Source organism: Lathyrus oleraceus, chromosome 6 (genome assembly GCF_024323335.1).
Source record: "Lathyrus oleraceus cultivar Zhongwan6 chromosome 6, CAAS_Psat_ZW6_1.0, whole genome shotgun sequence".
Taxonomy (NCBI): domain Eukaryota; kingdom Viridiplantae; phylum Streptophyta; class Magnoliopsida; order Fabales; family Fabaceae; genus Lathyrus; species Lathyrus oleraceus.
This window is the reverse complement of record NC_066584.1, coordinates 300868013-300884939: the sequence shown is the minus strand read 5'-3', so window position 1 is coordinate 300884939 and position 16927 is coordinate 300868013. Positions and strand designations below refer to the sequence as shown.

The following is a 16927-nucleotide window of genomic DNA, read 5'->3' as shown; positions in this document are numbered from 1 at the left end:
GACCTGCATCATTACTGAAAATGTTCTTGTGTTTCTTCGCCTGCACACATTCTTCACACACTTCGTTTGGAATGTCGATTTCTGGTAATCCTAAAACCATATTTCTTATCTTCAAATCTCTGATTTGAAATTGAGATGGCCAAGTCTATAATGCCGTATTCATTCATCTTTGTTGGCTGCTGTTGCAAAGCACTTATGCTCCATCATATTAAGTTCAGTCTTGAAGGTTTTATTCTGAGACATTGGAGCCTTCAAGATCAACCTTCTACTTGAGTCGAGAACTTTCATCATCTTGTCTTCGATCGACACCTTGTAGTTATTTTCAACTAACTGCCCTATGCTGAGCAAATTTCTCTTCATGCCTGGTATGTACAACACATTTGAAATTACTGACCTCTTGCCATCTTTCCTCATAATCAGAACATCGGTAACACCTTCAGCTGCTAGAGTGTTGTCATTTGCAAATTTCACCATGTTTTTCATCGAGGGCTTTATAATCTCACCTCTTTCACCTTCTCTGCGCCTCCAAATGATTTCTCCAAAATTTCCCATGCTTCTTTTGCTGACTCTACATCACTAACCTTTTCAAAGTTATTTGCATCAACACATTGATGGATTATAAAGAGAGCTTTATAATCTTTCTTCTTCAATTCTTTATGTGCAACCTTTTCTTGATCTATCAAGTTTTCTGCAAGCGTTGTTACTCCTTCCTTCACAAGATCTTAGAGATCTTGATAACAGAACATAACCTTTATCTGCTTGCACCAATTCTCATAATTGTTATTCTTGAGAATCGAAAGATTTGTTGGAAAATGCTCGTTTGAATGATTTATTTCCATGGTGATTTTCTTCCCACGAATCGCTTAAATCGGAGCTCTTGATACTAGATGTTGGAAATGCACCACAACCTATGGAGAATTTCTATCAATCTTGATGAATAAAATTATCATCACCCACAGAATAACAATGAAAAGAGAAGAACAATTGAGAAAGAAGATAAAGAACGATGGAGAAGAAGAATATTTTCTGCAGAGTGTCTCTTTGCCCACAACCTGTGGAAAACTTCTTTATTTACTTTGCAACTGCAAAATTCTGTGAATACAATATTATGAATACAACATTACAAGAATAAGGGTTACTCCCTCTATTTATAGATTTAGGTTAACTTACTCCCTAAGTCAAAACCCAAAACTATAAAATCCCAAAATATTTAACACTATTAAAAATAGGCCTAAGTCAAAATCCTGTGTGAAGCAACATGCTTCGACACTTCGACACACTAATACAACTCGACACTCTAGGTGATTCAACACTTCCTTGCTTCCGTCGAGCAACTTGTTTCAACATAAGGAATTACAATTCAACACATTTGAGATATACATTATTTTTGTTTTATTAATTTATTAAATTATAATTTGGGTGTATGGTTGTCTTATTATTAAATAATTGCAACTAGAAATCAGTTAAAACAAGTAACCCGTCTATATTTTGCATGTTCATGTATCATAGTTAAAATTAAACTCTAGTAATAAGAAGAAGAAAAATGAAAATATGCACCTAAGAAAGTTTTTCACCTATAAAAAGGTAAAGTAGAGTTTGCAAAACTCATCTCTAATTACTCTTAGCTAATTACATTAAATTCTCTCTTTATGATGATGACCACTATTACTTCAACAATGAAGTCATTTTAACTTATACGTTATTTCATGTTGAATTTTCTTATAACCTATATATAAAAAACTTGTATTTGTATTTCTTATCATAATATGTGGAACATATTATACATATATATACAACAATGTATGAGGGGCACGATCCTACAATAAGGCTAGTAATGTTTATTGTACATAAAGTTTAGAGACACACTATGATGAGATATAATGATAGTTAATTGCTAATTTATGTATAAGATGTGTTGTCATGATATACATATAATTGCTATTTATGTATAAGACGTGCTTTCATGATATGATCCAATAATCAATGAATCATGTCTCTAACTCCCCCCTTAAAATTGATGGTGAGTGAAGCATACCAAGTTTGTCTCTAAGTTGATCAAAACGTGTGCGACTTAATGGTTTGGTGAGACAATATGTAATTTGGCCCGTTCTAGGAACTAAGCCACGACAACCTCATTTTGTAATACTTGGTCTCTTATATAGTGAACATCAATTTCAATATGCTTAAAACGATCATGCAATATTATATTAGAAGGTAGTGCCTTGGCACTCAGGTTATCACACCATGGTACGAGCTTCATTGGCAATGGGAGTTTAAGTTCAGTAAGTAGTGAATGAATCCATGTTATCTCAGCATCTAGGTCAGCTAGAGCTCTGTACTATGTCTTTATACTTTGCCTTGATACTACCCTTTGTTTTCTTGAGGACCAAGAAATTAATGTTTCACCAAGGAACACACATTGACCATCCATGGATTTCCTGTCATTAACACTAGTGGCCTAGTCTGAATCAGAAAAACATGTTATATCCAAGTCAATGGATGGTTTGATATGCAAGCAATAATTGATGGCGCCTTAGAGATATCTCAGTATTCTTTTTATGCCTTGCAAATGGTCAATTGTGGGTGAATTCATGTATTGACTGAGTTTATTAACAAAAATAGGCTATGCCAGGTCTTGTGTGAGTTAAGTATTATAACCCTCATATGGCTTGTCTAAACCTAGTTGGATCTTTTAATTTCTCCCTCTCGATTATGAATTTCCTTCCTATTATCATTGATGTTGGGCATTGTGATGCATTTTTCGTATTGGATTTATTTAGTAAGTCACTGATGTATTTGTATTGTTTAAGGAACATTCCATTGTCATCTATTTGTACTTTTATGCCCAAAAAATAGTGTAAACGACCCAAATCTCTGAGAGAGAAGATATCATTAAGTTGTTTAATAAAAGCTTGAAGGAACTTGTTGTTGTTGCCAGTGACTATGATGTCATCCATATATATAAGGAGAAACGTGATATGATCTTTATCTTTTAGAAGGAAAAGAGAAGAGTCACTTTTTGTGTTTTGAAAACCCCAATTTAATAATGCAGTTTTGAGACTTCAAAACCAAGCTCTTGGTGCTTGCTTTAGCCCATAAATTGCTTTAGATAGTTTGCATATGTGATCGGGTTTGGTGGGATCAACAAATCCTTCTGGTTAATGCATGAATATTGTTTATTTGAGGTATCCATTTAGGAATGGATTGTTGATGTCTAGTTGCCTGACTTCCCAATTGAGGTGTACTGCAATGGAAAGGATAATTCTGATTGTGCTAGCTTTGACTATAAGGCTAAATGTTTCTTCACAGTCGATTCCAACTATTTGTTTAACCCTTTGCAACTAGTCTAGCTTTCCTCCTTTATATGGAACCATCTGAGTTGAATTTTGTCTTGAAGATCCATTTTGAGTCAACTATGTTTTCTTGATCTTGGTAAGGCACCAACATCCATGTTTTGTTGGACATGATGGCTTGAAACTACTTTTGCATTGCTTCTTTCCATAATGGTCTTGTGGGAGCTTCCTTGGCATTTGTAGGTTACATTGTGTCTTTGTAAGTCTCAGTAAGTCCAACGTAAGGTAACTTTGGCTTGTGAATGACTGACTTACTCCTTGTGTGTATTGTATTATCCGTACTTATGTTCAGGCTTGATTCACCCATATTTTGACGCTGAGTTATTCCGGTGTCCCTTCATGAGTGGTGTCACCTTCTGATGAACCATTATCAGTTTGTTCTATGTCATTGGCAACATCTTGAGAGTCTTCTTCGTTTATCTCAGCTAGATTTTCTTCTTCAATGATTGGTATGGTAGTATCATTGATGGAATTACCTATAGTGCACAAAGGAAAAAATTAGATGGATTGTTAGTTGTTGCTTTTAGAGGACTTGTTGTATTGAGAACCCCCTAATGGAAATGTCCTTTTTAGAGGAATTCACTGAAGATGTCATATCTTGATATAAATGTCCTTTCATGAGAGTTGAGTCATTTGTACCCTTTGTGGGAGTTGTTATATCCCAAGAACACACACCTGGTTGTGTGGAATTATAGCTTCTATTGGTTATAAGGTTTTAGGCAAGGGTAGCACGCACAACCAAATGGTTTTAACAACTTATAGTCAGGTTCTTTATGAACCATGAGTGATTAGGGACTCTCAATTTGAGTAACTTGGGATGCCAATATGTTTATGAGGTATATTGCAGTAGAGAAGACTTCCCACCAGTAGTGTAAGGACATTTGAGCTTGTGCAAGTAAGGTTAAGCCAAATTCAGCTATATGTATGTGTTTCCTCTTAGCTCTTCCATTTTGTTGAGAGGTATATGGACATCAAATTCTAAATTGTATACCAACATTTATTGCAAGTTTTTACACATGTTTGTATTCACCACCACAATTACACTGAGTTACTTTGATTCTTTTAATCAACTGATTTTCAGTTAGGTTTTTAAATTGAGTGAAAGCTTGCAGAATTTCAAACTTTTATTTCAATGTATAAATCCAGGCAAACCCACTGAAATCATCTACAAAGTGCACATAATATTTAAAACCAGAGGATGACACTATTGGTGTATGACTCCATACATTAAGGTGGACCAACTCAAGTGGTTCCTGAGCATGAGAAGAAGAAAACTTAAAAGGTAAAAGGTGCATTTTTCCATATTGGCATGCCTCACAAAAGTTAAAGTCACCAGTAAGTGGTACTTTGACATTATGGTTTTTCAAGACTTTGTCTAAGAATTTATTATTAGGTTGACCAAGTTTTATATGCCAGCTTTCCTTGACAGATACATAAGAACTTAGGTTTCCTTTGGTTCTTGAAAGATGGTATAGTCCATCTTTAAATAGCATTTTCAGTATTACCTTCCTTGTCAACTTGTCCTTCATAAAGTAACAATTTTAAACAAACTCAACAAATATGTTGTTGTTAGCAACCAATTTAGAGACACTTAATAGATTTTTGGTAATGCTAGGTACATATAGGATATCATGTAAATTGAGTAACTTAAGTTTTGAAGAATCTATGGCCATAATTTATAATTTCTCACCATTACGAACAACTAGAGAATTCTTACCATGATGCTCAATTAAGTCTTGGAAGTTATCAGTTTGATGTGTCACATGATTGCTTACATCGCTATCAAAGTACTAGTCATAATATTCGAATGAGTTCTGAGAGGATAGGAAGGCATTGTGAGGTCTTTGCTTGTCAGTGTCTGCTGAATAATTGTATCTTGAGTAGTTTTTGTCGAATCTGTGAAAATAATTTGTTGTAGTGTGATTACATTTGCCACAGACTTTGCATGGTGACTTTGATGGCCCACTTCTTCCTCTGCCTCATCTCTAACCTCTAAAGTTGGAATCTCTCCAATTGTTGTTGGAATTGAACCTGTTGCCTCAGTGGTTAAATTTGTTTGCAACATTTGTTGTTGCATTGAGAGTCAGATTGGTGAGATTATTCAGTTGCTCATTTCTACTTTCCAAAGTTAGCAATTAATCTTGTAAATCCACCTAGCTGAGTGTGATTTAATCATGTAGTTTGCTAACTATATGATTATATTTAGAATCCAAACCATTAAGAGTTTAAATGTTCAGATCAGAGGTTGAAATCAGATTGCCTACAAGTTTGAGTTTGTCAACAAGGTTCTTTATTTTGATTAGATAGACTTCCGTTTTCATTTCCCCCTTTCTAATGCTGTGAAATTCATATTTGAGATAGATGATTTGAGACCTTGTGTATGCTCCGTCCAAACTTTAAGCCTTGTCCAAAAGTTATTTGGAGGTCTCATAATGTAGCACTTGTGTTACAATTTCACCAGCCATTGAGTTAAGGAGGCTCTGATCATTGGCTTGCCATTCTTCAAATGCAGAGTTGTTATTCTTGCTTGAGTCTGAAGAGGTAATGGATTATTCAGGACACCTTTTCGTTCCTAACATATAGGGGTGCTCATGGGTGCGGGTTGACCCACGGACCCGCTGACCCAAACCAACCAAACTCATAAATTACCCGAACCAATTTATTTACGGGTATATCCAACCCAACCCATATAGTTTTGGTTCGAGTATCGGGTTTGAGTTTTCTAACCCGCATACCCGTTGACCAAATCCATTTATGTGACTTTAGTAATTTATTATTATTTTTATTATTATTTTAAATAAAACTATAAAATTAATATCTCACTAATAACCATAATTTTTCTATAAAAAAGTTATTCCCCACCAATAATACTACTAGACCAATGAGTTTACGTAATTATAAGATTAAATGTTGTTTCTTATTTTCTTTTGTATCATTTCCAACTTATATAGTTTATGAAAATAATTTGTTTTGTTGAATTTTATACTATTATAAAAGGTTATGTCGTGTTGATGAATTTTATTAGATATTATATGACGTGTTTCATTGATTTGAGTGTTATAAATGAATATGATTGTATTGATTTGTGTTACATTTTTTTGAAATCAACAAAAGAATCATACAAAATATATTTTTTATTTGAAACACAACCCGCGAACCCATCCAAACCCAACCCATTAATGAACGGGTCGGTTCGGGTTGATTTTGACAATGCAATTGCGGGTTGAACGACGAACCCAACCCATTGAAGTTTGAACGAGTTGGGTAATGGGTTATGCCAAACTCGGTCTATCCCAACCTGCGTATACCCCTACCAACATATATCCATCGAGTTTGCATCCTCTAGCCATTGGTAGAACCAGAGATTTCCATAGGGGATAATTGTTTATGTCCAACTCGACAGATACAGATAATGGTAGGTCACATTCTTGTTGTTGGAGTTGGCAGCGGATGCCATGTTTTTCTGATGGATCAGGATCTTTTCAGCTTAATAGCTCTGGTGCCAAGATATAAAACTTGTATTTGTAAGAGGGACACTACAATGAGCTATAATAATAGTTAGTTGCTAATTATGTATACGATTGATGTCATGATATGCATATAATTGCTATTTATGTATAAGATATGCTATCATGATATGATCCAATAATCAAGGAATCGTGTCTTTAACTCCTACCACTTACCATTACACTTCCACAATCACCAACATCATTCCACCCATCTTTTTACATATATCATTAAATATCCAATACATATTCTTCGTATGATCCTTTACAAAGAATTAGGAAATGGTCTCCACCACCTACTCCATGACCACCACCACCTATTTCATTTGACAACAAGCATACCGTAAGAATTAGTGAAATTTGTATGCTATTTATGTCATTTATCCTCTCTAATTGTTTCTCTTTCCAACCCAAATTTTACTCATTTACCCTACATACAGGATCATATCGTAGGATCATATCGTCAGAATCCATATCCGAAATTCACAAGGTAAATTTAAGTCACAAATTCAATGTGAGACAATTAATAATTTGAATTCCTTATTATAAATAAGATTTTGTTCGACAACAGATGCAGAATTAAACATAAAGATGGTAATAATCCTTATCGCGGTAGTTAAGATAAGGAAATGTATTTCTAATAAATATACTTTTATTTTATAGATATTTGATTTTGATTCATGAGAATATGGATTTTATCCCTTATTTTAGTTTTTTTACTTTGTAATTTATTAATTTTTTTTATAACTTTTTTATTTTGTTGGATATTATTCTCTATCAATTTTATCTTTCACACTTAGTGCATTAGTGCTAAAAGAAATTTATATAAATTAATTTTTAAGTTTACGAAAAATATATATTATTTTTCTTTTATTTTATTAATTTTAGGTGATTAATATAATTTTATAGGTGTATTTTTAGACCCTAAGAAATTTGCATATTAACTAAATTAAACATAATTTCTTACATATGCATGAAATTATTGAAGAGTGTCATTGAATGTCCTAATATTTGTTTGGAGACTACTATTGCACAATTTTACATATGCATGAAATTAAACATAATTTCTTACATATGCATGAAATTATTGAAGAGTGTCATTGAATGTCCTAATATTTGTTTGGAGACTACTATTGCACAATTTTACTTTAATTTCTTTGTGCATGTTTAAACCAGAGAACACAAAGTTATATATGGACATGTATGAAGTGTGCCACCAGGTGTTATAAAATTTAATATCCGTAATTATAAATAATCATAAACTAAATTATAGATAGAATATTTAAATGAGAGATTAAATAAACGTTGTAGAATATGAAGCAACTAAACAATTGTAATTTTGGCGATTAATTTGCTAAATTTTTTATTTTATTTTGCAATGTCCTGCATATATTTATAAATGAGAGACGGATAAAACAAAGCAGTAAAAAGTAAAAACTCATAAATTGGGTATAGAAGTAAAGAGGAGGTGGGATTAGTAAAGTTTGCAAAATAAAATACCAAACAAATTATTTTGGGCCCAAACCCGAATACAGGCCCAAACCAAACGAACCCCTTATAATTAACACAAAAACCCTAATTTGTAACATTCTGAAACCTACGGTGTCTGGTTTAGCTTCTCTTCAAGCCGAAACTCGAAAATGGTGAATCTCTTCCTCCTTTCTTGTCCAATGGATTTCATTGTTATCTCTCTCTAACTGTTTGTTCTTTGTTCAGCCGTTCAAGAGGTTTGTTGAGATCGGGAGAGTTGCACTTGTCAACTACGGGAAAGACTATGGAAAGCTAGTTGTTATCGTCGATGTTATCGACCAAACTAGGGTAACGCTTTTTCCAATTTCTCATCTTTTTTCATATTCAACCAATCCCATTTGAATGATTTCTTAAAAATGTGTGCTTTTTTGTTTTTTGTTTACAGGCCCTTGTTGATGCACCTGACATGGAGAGGATCCCAATCAATTTTAAGAGGCTTTCTCTTACTGATATCAAGATTGATATCAAGAGAGTCCCTAAGAAGAAGGATCTCATCAAGGCCATGGAAGCCGCAGGTTTGTTTTCTCTATTTTATTTAATCTATTGTTTTTTTAATGTATTTTCGTATATAGTTGTTTTTTAGTCGAAAATTGAAACATTTGTAATTGGATTGGTTTTCACTTGTTGGATAGATGTGAAGAACAAGTGGGAGAAAAGCTCATGGGGAAGGAAACTGATTGTTAGGAAGAGAAGGGCTGCACTGAATGATTTTGACAGGTTCAAGATTATGTTGGCAAAGATTAAGGTTTGTTTTTAGTTGTTGTCTTGTGTTATATGTTGTTAAGGGCTTAGGTTAGTTTGAGGTTTTAAGGTTTAATTCTAAGCTGTCAATGTTGGTTTTATGTGATTCTGATGAAATGATTTCAATTTGTGCAGAGAGCTGCTAGTGTCAGGCAAGAACTTGCCAAGCTAAAGAAGACTGCAGCTTAGGCGTTACTTCTTGATACATTTTTCAAATTTTGTTGTCAATTTTCTCTATTTTAGTACTACTTTTGATGTTTGAGTGTTTTGTATCATTAAGACAGTGGTAAAATGTTTGATTATCAGATATTTATTTTAGTATTGTGATTTATTTTACCTATTCAGTTTTTTATTTTGTTTGGTGTTATATTGCCATTCAAATGCTTCAATATTTTGTTTGATTTGTTATATTGCCATTCAAATGCTTCAATATTTTGTAATAGTTCTCCAATTTAGGACTGAATAGAACATACGCTTAGAAGTTCGAGTTGGAATTTGGATCTGAAGTCTCTCTTCATTGCTGCTTGCAATGCAATCTAATGCGTAGATGTAAGAGTTGGATATGGGATCATGTTTCAGATGTTACGCTGGTTGTCACAATTTATATACTGATTAACTCCGAGTCATATAATCTTTAATTTATAGTGGGTTCTCAGATTAATTGTATCGTGGTTCTCCTTCTCTAGTTGGTTCTGGTTTGAAGGTTTATCTGAATTCATTCTAGGTTCGTAGGACATTTTTCTCGCTGACGAGGCCACAGGCTTTCAAGAAATTGTTAGTTTGCAGAATTCTGTGGTTATTCCAGACATAAAGGGCATCCTTTAGTAAATTGGAAGCAAGTGTTTCTTACAAATTAGGCATGAGAATAGGAAGAGATGGTTTTAACCGATGTTAACGAAGCGGAATGGCAGTAAAAAAAGTTGAACGGAACTGAGTGCCGATATTTTAGTGATGCGTATAGCTAACTTAGATGCTAACTTGTATACTAGATGCATAAGTTATTGTGAAAAATACTTAAAAAATTAATTTTATATTTTTATTATTGTGAAAAATACTTAAAAAATTAATTTTATATTTTTATTATAATCAATATAGAATTTTCTATACAACATTACTTTTTTTAGTCAATATTCTATACTTAATATTAGCTAACATATAATTGTTAAAATTTGAAATATACTTTATTATCAGCCAAATTTATGAAGTCTTCGTATTTAGAATTTTTTACTCAAATACCTTACGTTTTAAAAAAATGAAATAAAATACTCCAGTTTTCAAACTAATTTTCAATGTATCCTAAATTTTAAAAAAAAAATACTCAAGGCATATGCACCAGACCAATTGGCTCCTACCCTTAATTTTTAAGGGGCGTCAATTATGTTGGCTATAGCACATGGTGCTGACAATTCAATTAATGCCCATGTGGATAAAACACTGGTGTTGTGTGATTCATTTTTTCAAATCTCATTTCGTCATATCGCAAACATGTTTGGTGTTCGTGGAATTTATTTGTTTATTTAGACTGGTTCTGTTTTAAGTGTGCTTATGTAGTTATGTTTGTTGTTAACCTTGATGTATCAAAAAATTAATGATATATAAAAATCAAATGTTACAAAAATTAAAATGAGGTACTAAATTATGATGCAGATGTTGCTCCTAAATTGGAACATTCGTTCTTATTGAGTCCGGTTTGAAGACATATACTACATAATCTTATTATTTTATCAGTCGTATCTATTTCTGTTCTAATACGCATGCTGTTTGGTCGTCCTTTTTTCTTTCTTCGCATCTCATCGTTGTGCTAAACTATGTCACCTTCATATTGAGGTCAATATTCCTCCATTGGTAGCACTGAGAAGCTTTTGTTATACACATTCATGACGATAATGACCTTGTAAACATCAGATATATGGTTGTAAGTGTCCTGCCGAGTATGTGCACATGCCGCAATGACATGGGAGCAAGGAATACGGAAGGTCTGGAACTTGCCACAGTCGCATCAACTTCTGTTTAGTTTGACATCATAGGATAAATTTAGTCTCCCCTCATTGTGCTTCATTGTTTCCTATACACTTAAATTTTGCCTATGACGGTCAAAGACTGTAATCGCGTGTGTGTTAACTTTGATACTTTCCTCTTTCATCACTTTCATACAACATTCACTGAATATTTGACCTGACATTAACACTGCACTCCATCTTTCACCTCTGGTTGCGAAGGTAAATGCCAACCTAAAATAGGTTGTTCTGACCAATGCGGTTATTGTTAGATTTCTAATGCTTTGAATACGCCGTTCATGCATTCCACAAGGTTTGTTGTCATGTGGACCCATCGACAACCTCTGTCAAATGACATTGTCCACTGCTCTACTGGTATGTTATCCATCCACCTTCCTGCATATGCATTAACCAATCTAATTTCGTTACGGTAATGTTGAAATGACGGCTGAGTTAGAGCATACCCTACATTCACCATTTTTTTGCGAAAGTTGTTGTGTTTGGTTGCACAAATGAAGTTTTGTGCGATATGTCTAATGCAATAGACATGGGTAGAAGGAGGATCATGCCACCCATTATCATGGTTATTGTAAGCACTCTTAATGACAACATGTCTATCTAAAATCAAACAGAAACTGACTTGTGGAGCGACATGTGTTCTGAGATGTCGAACGAAGAAACCCTAACCACCAGCGGTTACACCTTCAACCATAGCAAAGGCAATGAGAAAGCCATTATTGTTGCCGTCTTGTGCAACAACCATAAGCAAAGTACCCTTGTATTTCCCGTATAACCATGTTCCATCAATTTGAATAATAGGTTTGTAGAATGCAAAACCTTTGATGCATGGTTGAAACGCCCAAAAGAGGCGGTGAAAGATTCTATTTCCAGCAACACAAGTTCCGTCTGGCGTAAATGCTGGCAATGTCTCCATAATTGCAACAGTTCGTGGTGCGTATGTTTTAAGTGCCCATAAAAACCGTGACAATTCTTTATATGAATCCTCTCAGTTCCCGAATACCTGTTCAACAACCTTTGTCCTTGCAATCCACGCTTTCTTGTAAGATGGAGTATAATTATATCTTGTGACAATATGAGATATTATTATACTCACCTTCACTGATGGGTCTTTGTTAACAAGCGGCAAAATGTCTTGACATATCAATGCAACGCTTAATTTACGGTGATCTTGTACAACATTAGTGGAAATGCAACTGTGAGGTGGGTCTATAGAAGCTATCTCCCAAGAGTCGCTTCTCTTCTTGTGAGACGCAGCCAACCGAAACTTGCAAAGTATGGTACGACATTCGATGACATACCTTCTCGAATTAGTGCGCTTCACGGTGAAATCAGCAAAGTTATTCATGTGAAATTTTCTGATAGCTCGCACACATTCGTCTTTAGTGCGGAACATATCTCCCACTTTTAACTCACCCTCTGATCGTGGATACATGTTATAAAAAACAACGTTGGATGTTTCATCGTCATGTAGATCCATGTTTGTCATATGTTGAGGTGGATTATATACATGACTTGGAGGTAATGGCGTTGGATGATCGTCATCTTCAATGTTGTTGTTCAACATTTAATCGACCTGTGTCTCAATCTCTTCGTCTTCTTCATCAACGACGTTGATTTCTGCTTCTGCTTCTAGGTCGACTTCATCTGAGTTTTCTGAATCAAATTCATCATATTCAACTTGATTAGTTATCTGAGATTACTGAGATGGTATACTTGGTTGAAGAGTAATATATAACTCAATAACATATATTCAACATCTTCATCGTCCCGTACCTTTAGCGGGTAAAATTTACATTGACTATTCTCGAAATAAATTGGATTTTGATACGTGATTTGTGACACAAGACCAGATCCTATGCATGATTCAATTCGTTTTTTCAAATGCAAGAAATTTGCATTTCTCTTGATCGTAAGTCCGATAGTATCAGTGTTTCGAAAACAAAACCCATATACATCACACTCATATGTCTCACCGTTGTAGTGAGCATTGATAATATATTTAGGTGCAGATGACATTGTAATATTTGAGTTCAGATGAAAAGTAAAAATTTTGGTGTAGATGAATTTGTGTTGATTGTAGGATGAAATGGTAAGACACTTAAATAGCCAGGTGACATGGCATGCATGCAAGCCCTAACGCTAGTCCTATTGGCGTCTGCATGTATTAGTTGTACATGGGTGCCAGTCCATGTGGCGCCTTGCAGACCTCGAAATTTTGCATGCAGATAGCCATGCAGCCTACAGCCTATGTGAAGACCATGCATGCATGCAAGCTTAGGAGGCGCCAATCCATATGACGCTAGCATTGTAAGTTTGCATGTGTATGTCTTTAGCGCCTGCATGCAATCCCATTTATCCATGCATTTAAACTTGTGCATGTCTTTGCATGTCTCTCATTATAAATAGCCATGCAAGATTCACTTCTTCATCACCAACAATCACTTCTTCCTCTGCAAAAACCACTCTTTCATCTGCAACAACCACTCTTTCATATATTTACTACGACAAGATGTCTCTGCTCACTATGGGTGAATCACATAGAGGCGCAGTTGCAAACATAGCAACTTATGTAAGCGTTTAATTCTTGTATTATTTTTCTAACACAATTTTTAATAAAGTAACTTATTTTGTTGTTTATTTTTTATAAAATAACTTATTTTGTTGTTTATTTTTTAGGATGTTTCTAGGTTTCGAACTTGTGTCCACGAATTTGTTCACATGGATGCGATAATTCAACCTTATGTCGAGCTCGCCGGTTTTGGACATGTAAGTAAAATAATGTCTTGGTCAGTTGAGACTAAATTTATTCTTGCATTATGTGAAAGATGGCGCCCCGAGACACACACATTCTGGTTTCCAACCGGTGAATGTACCGTGACATTAGAAGATGTCTATATATTATTGGGCCTGCTATCGAAGGTAAGGTGGTAAATGGTAAAACCAATTATGCGAATTCAATTTGCATGGACCTCTTGGATGCTGACTTGTTAGATGATAACTCGAGAGGTCAATGTATACTCCTTTCATGCCTTAAGGCATATTATAATAACTTACAGTTAAATGAGAATTCTACCGAAGATGCTCGAATAATAAAAACTAGGTGTTATATTATGCTTTTAATTGGTTTATTTTTATTTCTCGAAGAAAGTGATTATAGTAAGCATGTTATGTATTTACCTTTACTAAGATATGTAGATAGAATAAGAAGTTACAGTTGGGGGTCCGCTTGTTTGGATTATCTTTATAGCTCTTTGTGTAAAAATGCACACAAAGACACATCTATATTTTATGGATGTGTTGTTTTGCTCCAAGCATGAGGTTGGTCTAGACTACCGTCCCTAGCGACCGTCAACAACAACCCATTCACATTCCCGTACGCACAAAAGTAAATTCTTAAAAATGGACTATATTTACTTACTTTACCAATTATTATCTCTAAATAATATTTTTACTTTTATGGTGCAGATGGTCGACACGTGGTATGAGTTATAACAGATGTCCTAGAAATTGTATTATCCAGTATCGTAATCTCTTGGATCACCTTCGACCGACAGATATATTGCCATTAACCTAATTATTTTGTAAAAATTTGCTAATTTCTTCTAACAAATTTATAATCTAATATATGTTCACATTTTAGTTCATTTGGCATCCATATCTAAATTTGGATCATGACCATGAAATCAACGAACAAGACGCATCCGTTTGAACTGCATGTACACCGATCATAAGATTCACCACTATGGAGACGCACAATAGTGTTCGTGTTAAATTGCAGTTCGATATGCTTCAACACATCCCAGATTCCCCGACAAACCTCGGAGAATGGCATCTACGCATAGTTAACGACCCATGGAACTTTAACACATGGCAAAGCTTCGCTACATCTGAGTGTCGAAAATGGAAGCACCGACAAGACCATGTCTTAACTGACGCTGTGATTCCAACCAAAGAAAAACCAACTCGAAATTATATGGCTTGCTACATATCAGTTGGATTTGAGTTCATCGTCGATGATATGTACCTATACGATCCACGCCAGGCAAATTACACACCAGAAGGTGCAACATCTAACCCCTAACAACATTGTCAGACCGGTTAATCACAACTCCCTATCCATCAAAATTTCCGATCCACAAACACACAAACCTACAATCCTAACATGCCAAACACCCAACCATAATACCAAGAGCATACCCCGTACCACCACCAACAAGTAGATTATCATAAAGACACCCAACATCGCTATGCACCCAACACATCACCCTATCATAGCCGCCTTAGCCAAAACACTCAGCGATCATTTAACACCAATCGTCCCTCCTCCTACTATAGCTAAGAAGTCCAAACATCACAAAACCAAAACCTTCGACAACCATATGGCTACCAAACACCACAACAATCATTTCAACCTTTCCTCGATGCGTCATTCACACCAATGTATCCCTTCAATCGTCCTAGTCGCCCTCCAACAACTCAAACACAACCCAACTACTCTGCCATGGATCATGAACTCAGCTATGGCGGTAACCCTTCAATGCATACACAAGACTACACTGATTTGTCTGAATATCTTAGGCAATCTCCAACAGTTGGTGGTGATGTTTCTGGGCCCTCAGATACTCAAACACTCAGGGTGAATCATCAACGTGGGTTAGGGCCACGAGTTCGGGTAGCTAGGGGATGTGGGACCGGAGGTTGGTTAGGTGATCCCGATCATCGACATTAGTCTTTTTGTGTAAACGCGTATTAATATTAATATTAATTGGTCCGATTTCGACTTTATCTAAAATGTACAATGTTTTTTAAAAAATAATTATGAAACACACACATGTATCAGACCAATTGGCGTCTCCTTTAAAACTTAACAAACATGTGCCAATTGGATTGGCAGCACTAGGTGCACTAGCCAATCCAATTGATGTCTCCTCTCTAAGTTTAAGAGCAGGCGCCTTCTCTTCAAAGTGGGGTATTTTGGGAAATAATCTGAAAAGTGAGTTATTTTGGATTTTTTTTGAAGATTAGGGTTATTTGGATAAAAAGTTCTCAGTGAGCACGAGAATATCATTTACTTTACAGCTTAAGCGGCTGAGAAAACGGTTGGAACGTCTGTTTTTAAAAAGAGAAAGAGAGTTTTAACCTTTTCTAATTCTATACATGTTTTCCTTCTCTATCAGATATGGGAGATGAAGAATTGAACCTCAATCCGTATGAATATTTTTAATATTTTTAAGTTAAATTATAATTTTGGTCCTCGTATTTTTTCTACATAATTATTTTCCCAATTTTAAAATCAATTTCATTTTTTTTATATTTTTAATTTAAATTATAATTTTGATCCTCATATCTTTTCTATTTCTACATAATTAGTTTCCCTATTTTAAAATCAATTTTCACTTTTTTACGGTATAAATCAGTGAAGTGTTGGTTTTCAAAATTATATTTTTTATTTATAATTAGTCGGCCTGAGTACATGAATACATGTTAAATAAAAATATTGTTAATATAAAATTTTATAAATAAATTTACTTAAAATTATTGAAGATATTAAGAATGTCCATAACAACATAAATATCATAAAAAATGAATATATTATATATTTTGAGAATTTTATTTTATATATAGATACATATGATAATGCTATGTAGGATCTTTAAATAAAAAGTATATATTTATATAAAAAGTATATTAATATATAATATATTTTATGATTGAAATAAATAAATGATATTTATATTAAAAATATATAAAAACGTAAGTTATATTTATGGAAAATAAA

At 34.3% G+C, this 16927-nt stretch overlaps 1 protein-coding gene across 1 annotated transcript; it reads left to right on the top strand.

Annotated features, from left to right (window-relative positions):
• Positions 1-8310: 8310 nt before the first annotated feature.
• Positions 8311-9466, top strand: LOC127097033 (probable 60S ribosomal protein L14). The gene is made up of 5 exons (XM_051035550.1): positions 8311-8502; positions 8576-8677; positions 8775-8904; positions 9022-9134; positions 9266-9466. Exons 1-5 carry the CDS (start codon positions 8500-8502, stop codon positions 9317-9319), a joined length of 402 nt encoding a protein of 133 aa, XP_050891507.1. The 5' UTR covers positions 8311-8499; the 3' UTR covers positions 9320-9466.
• The last annotated feature ends 7461 nt before the right edge of the window (positions 9467-16927 follow it).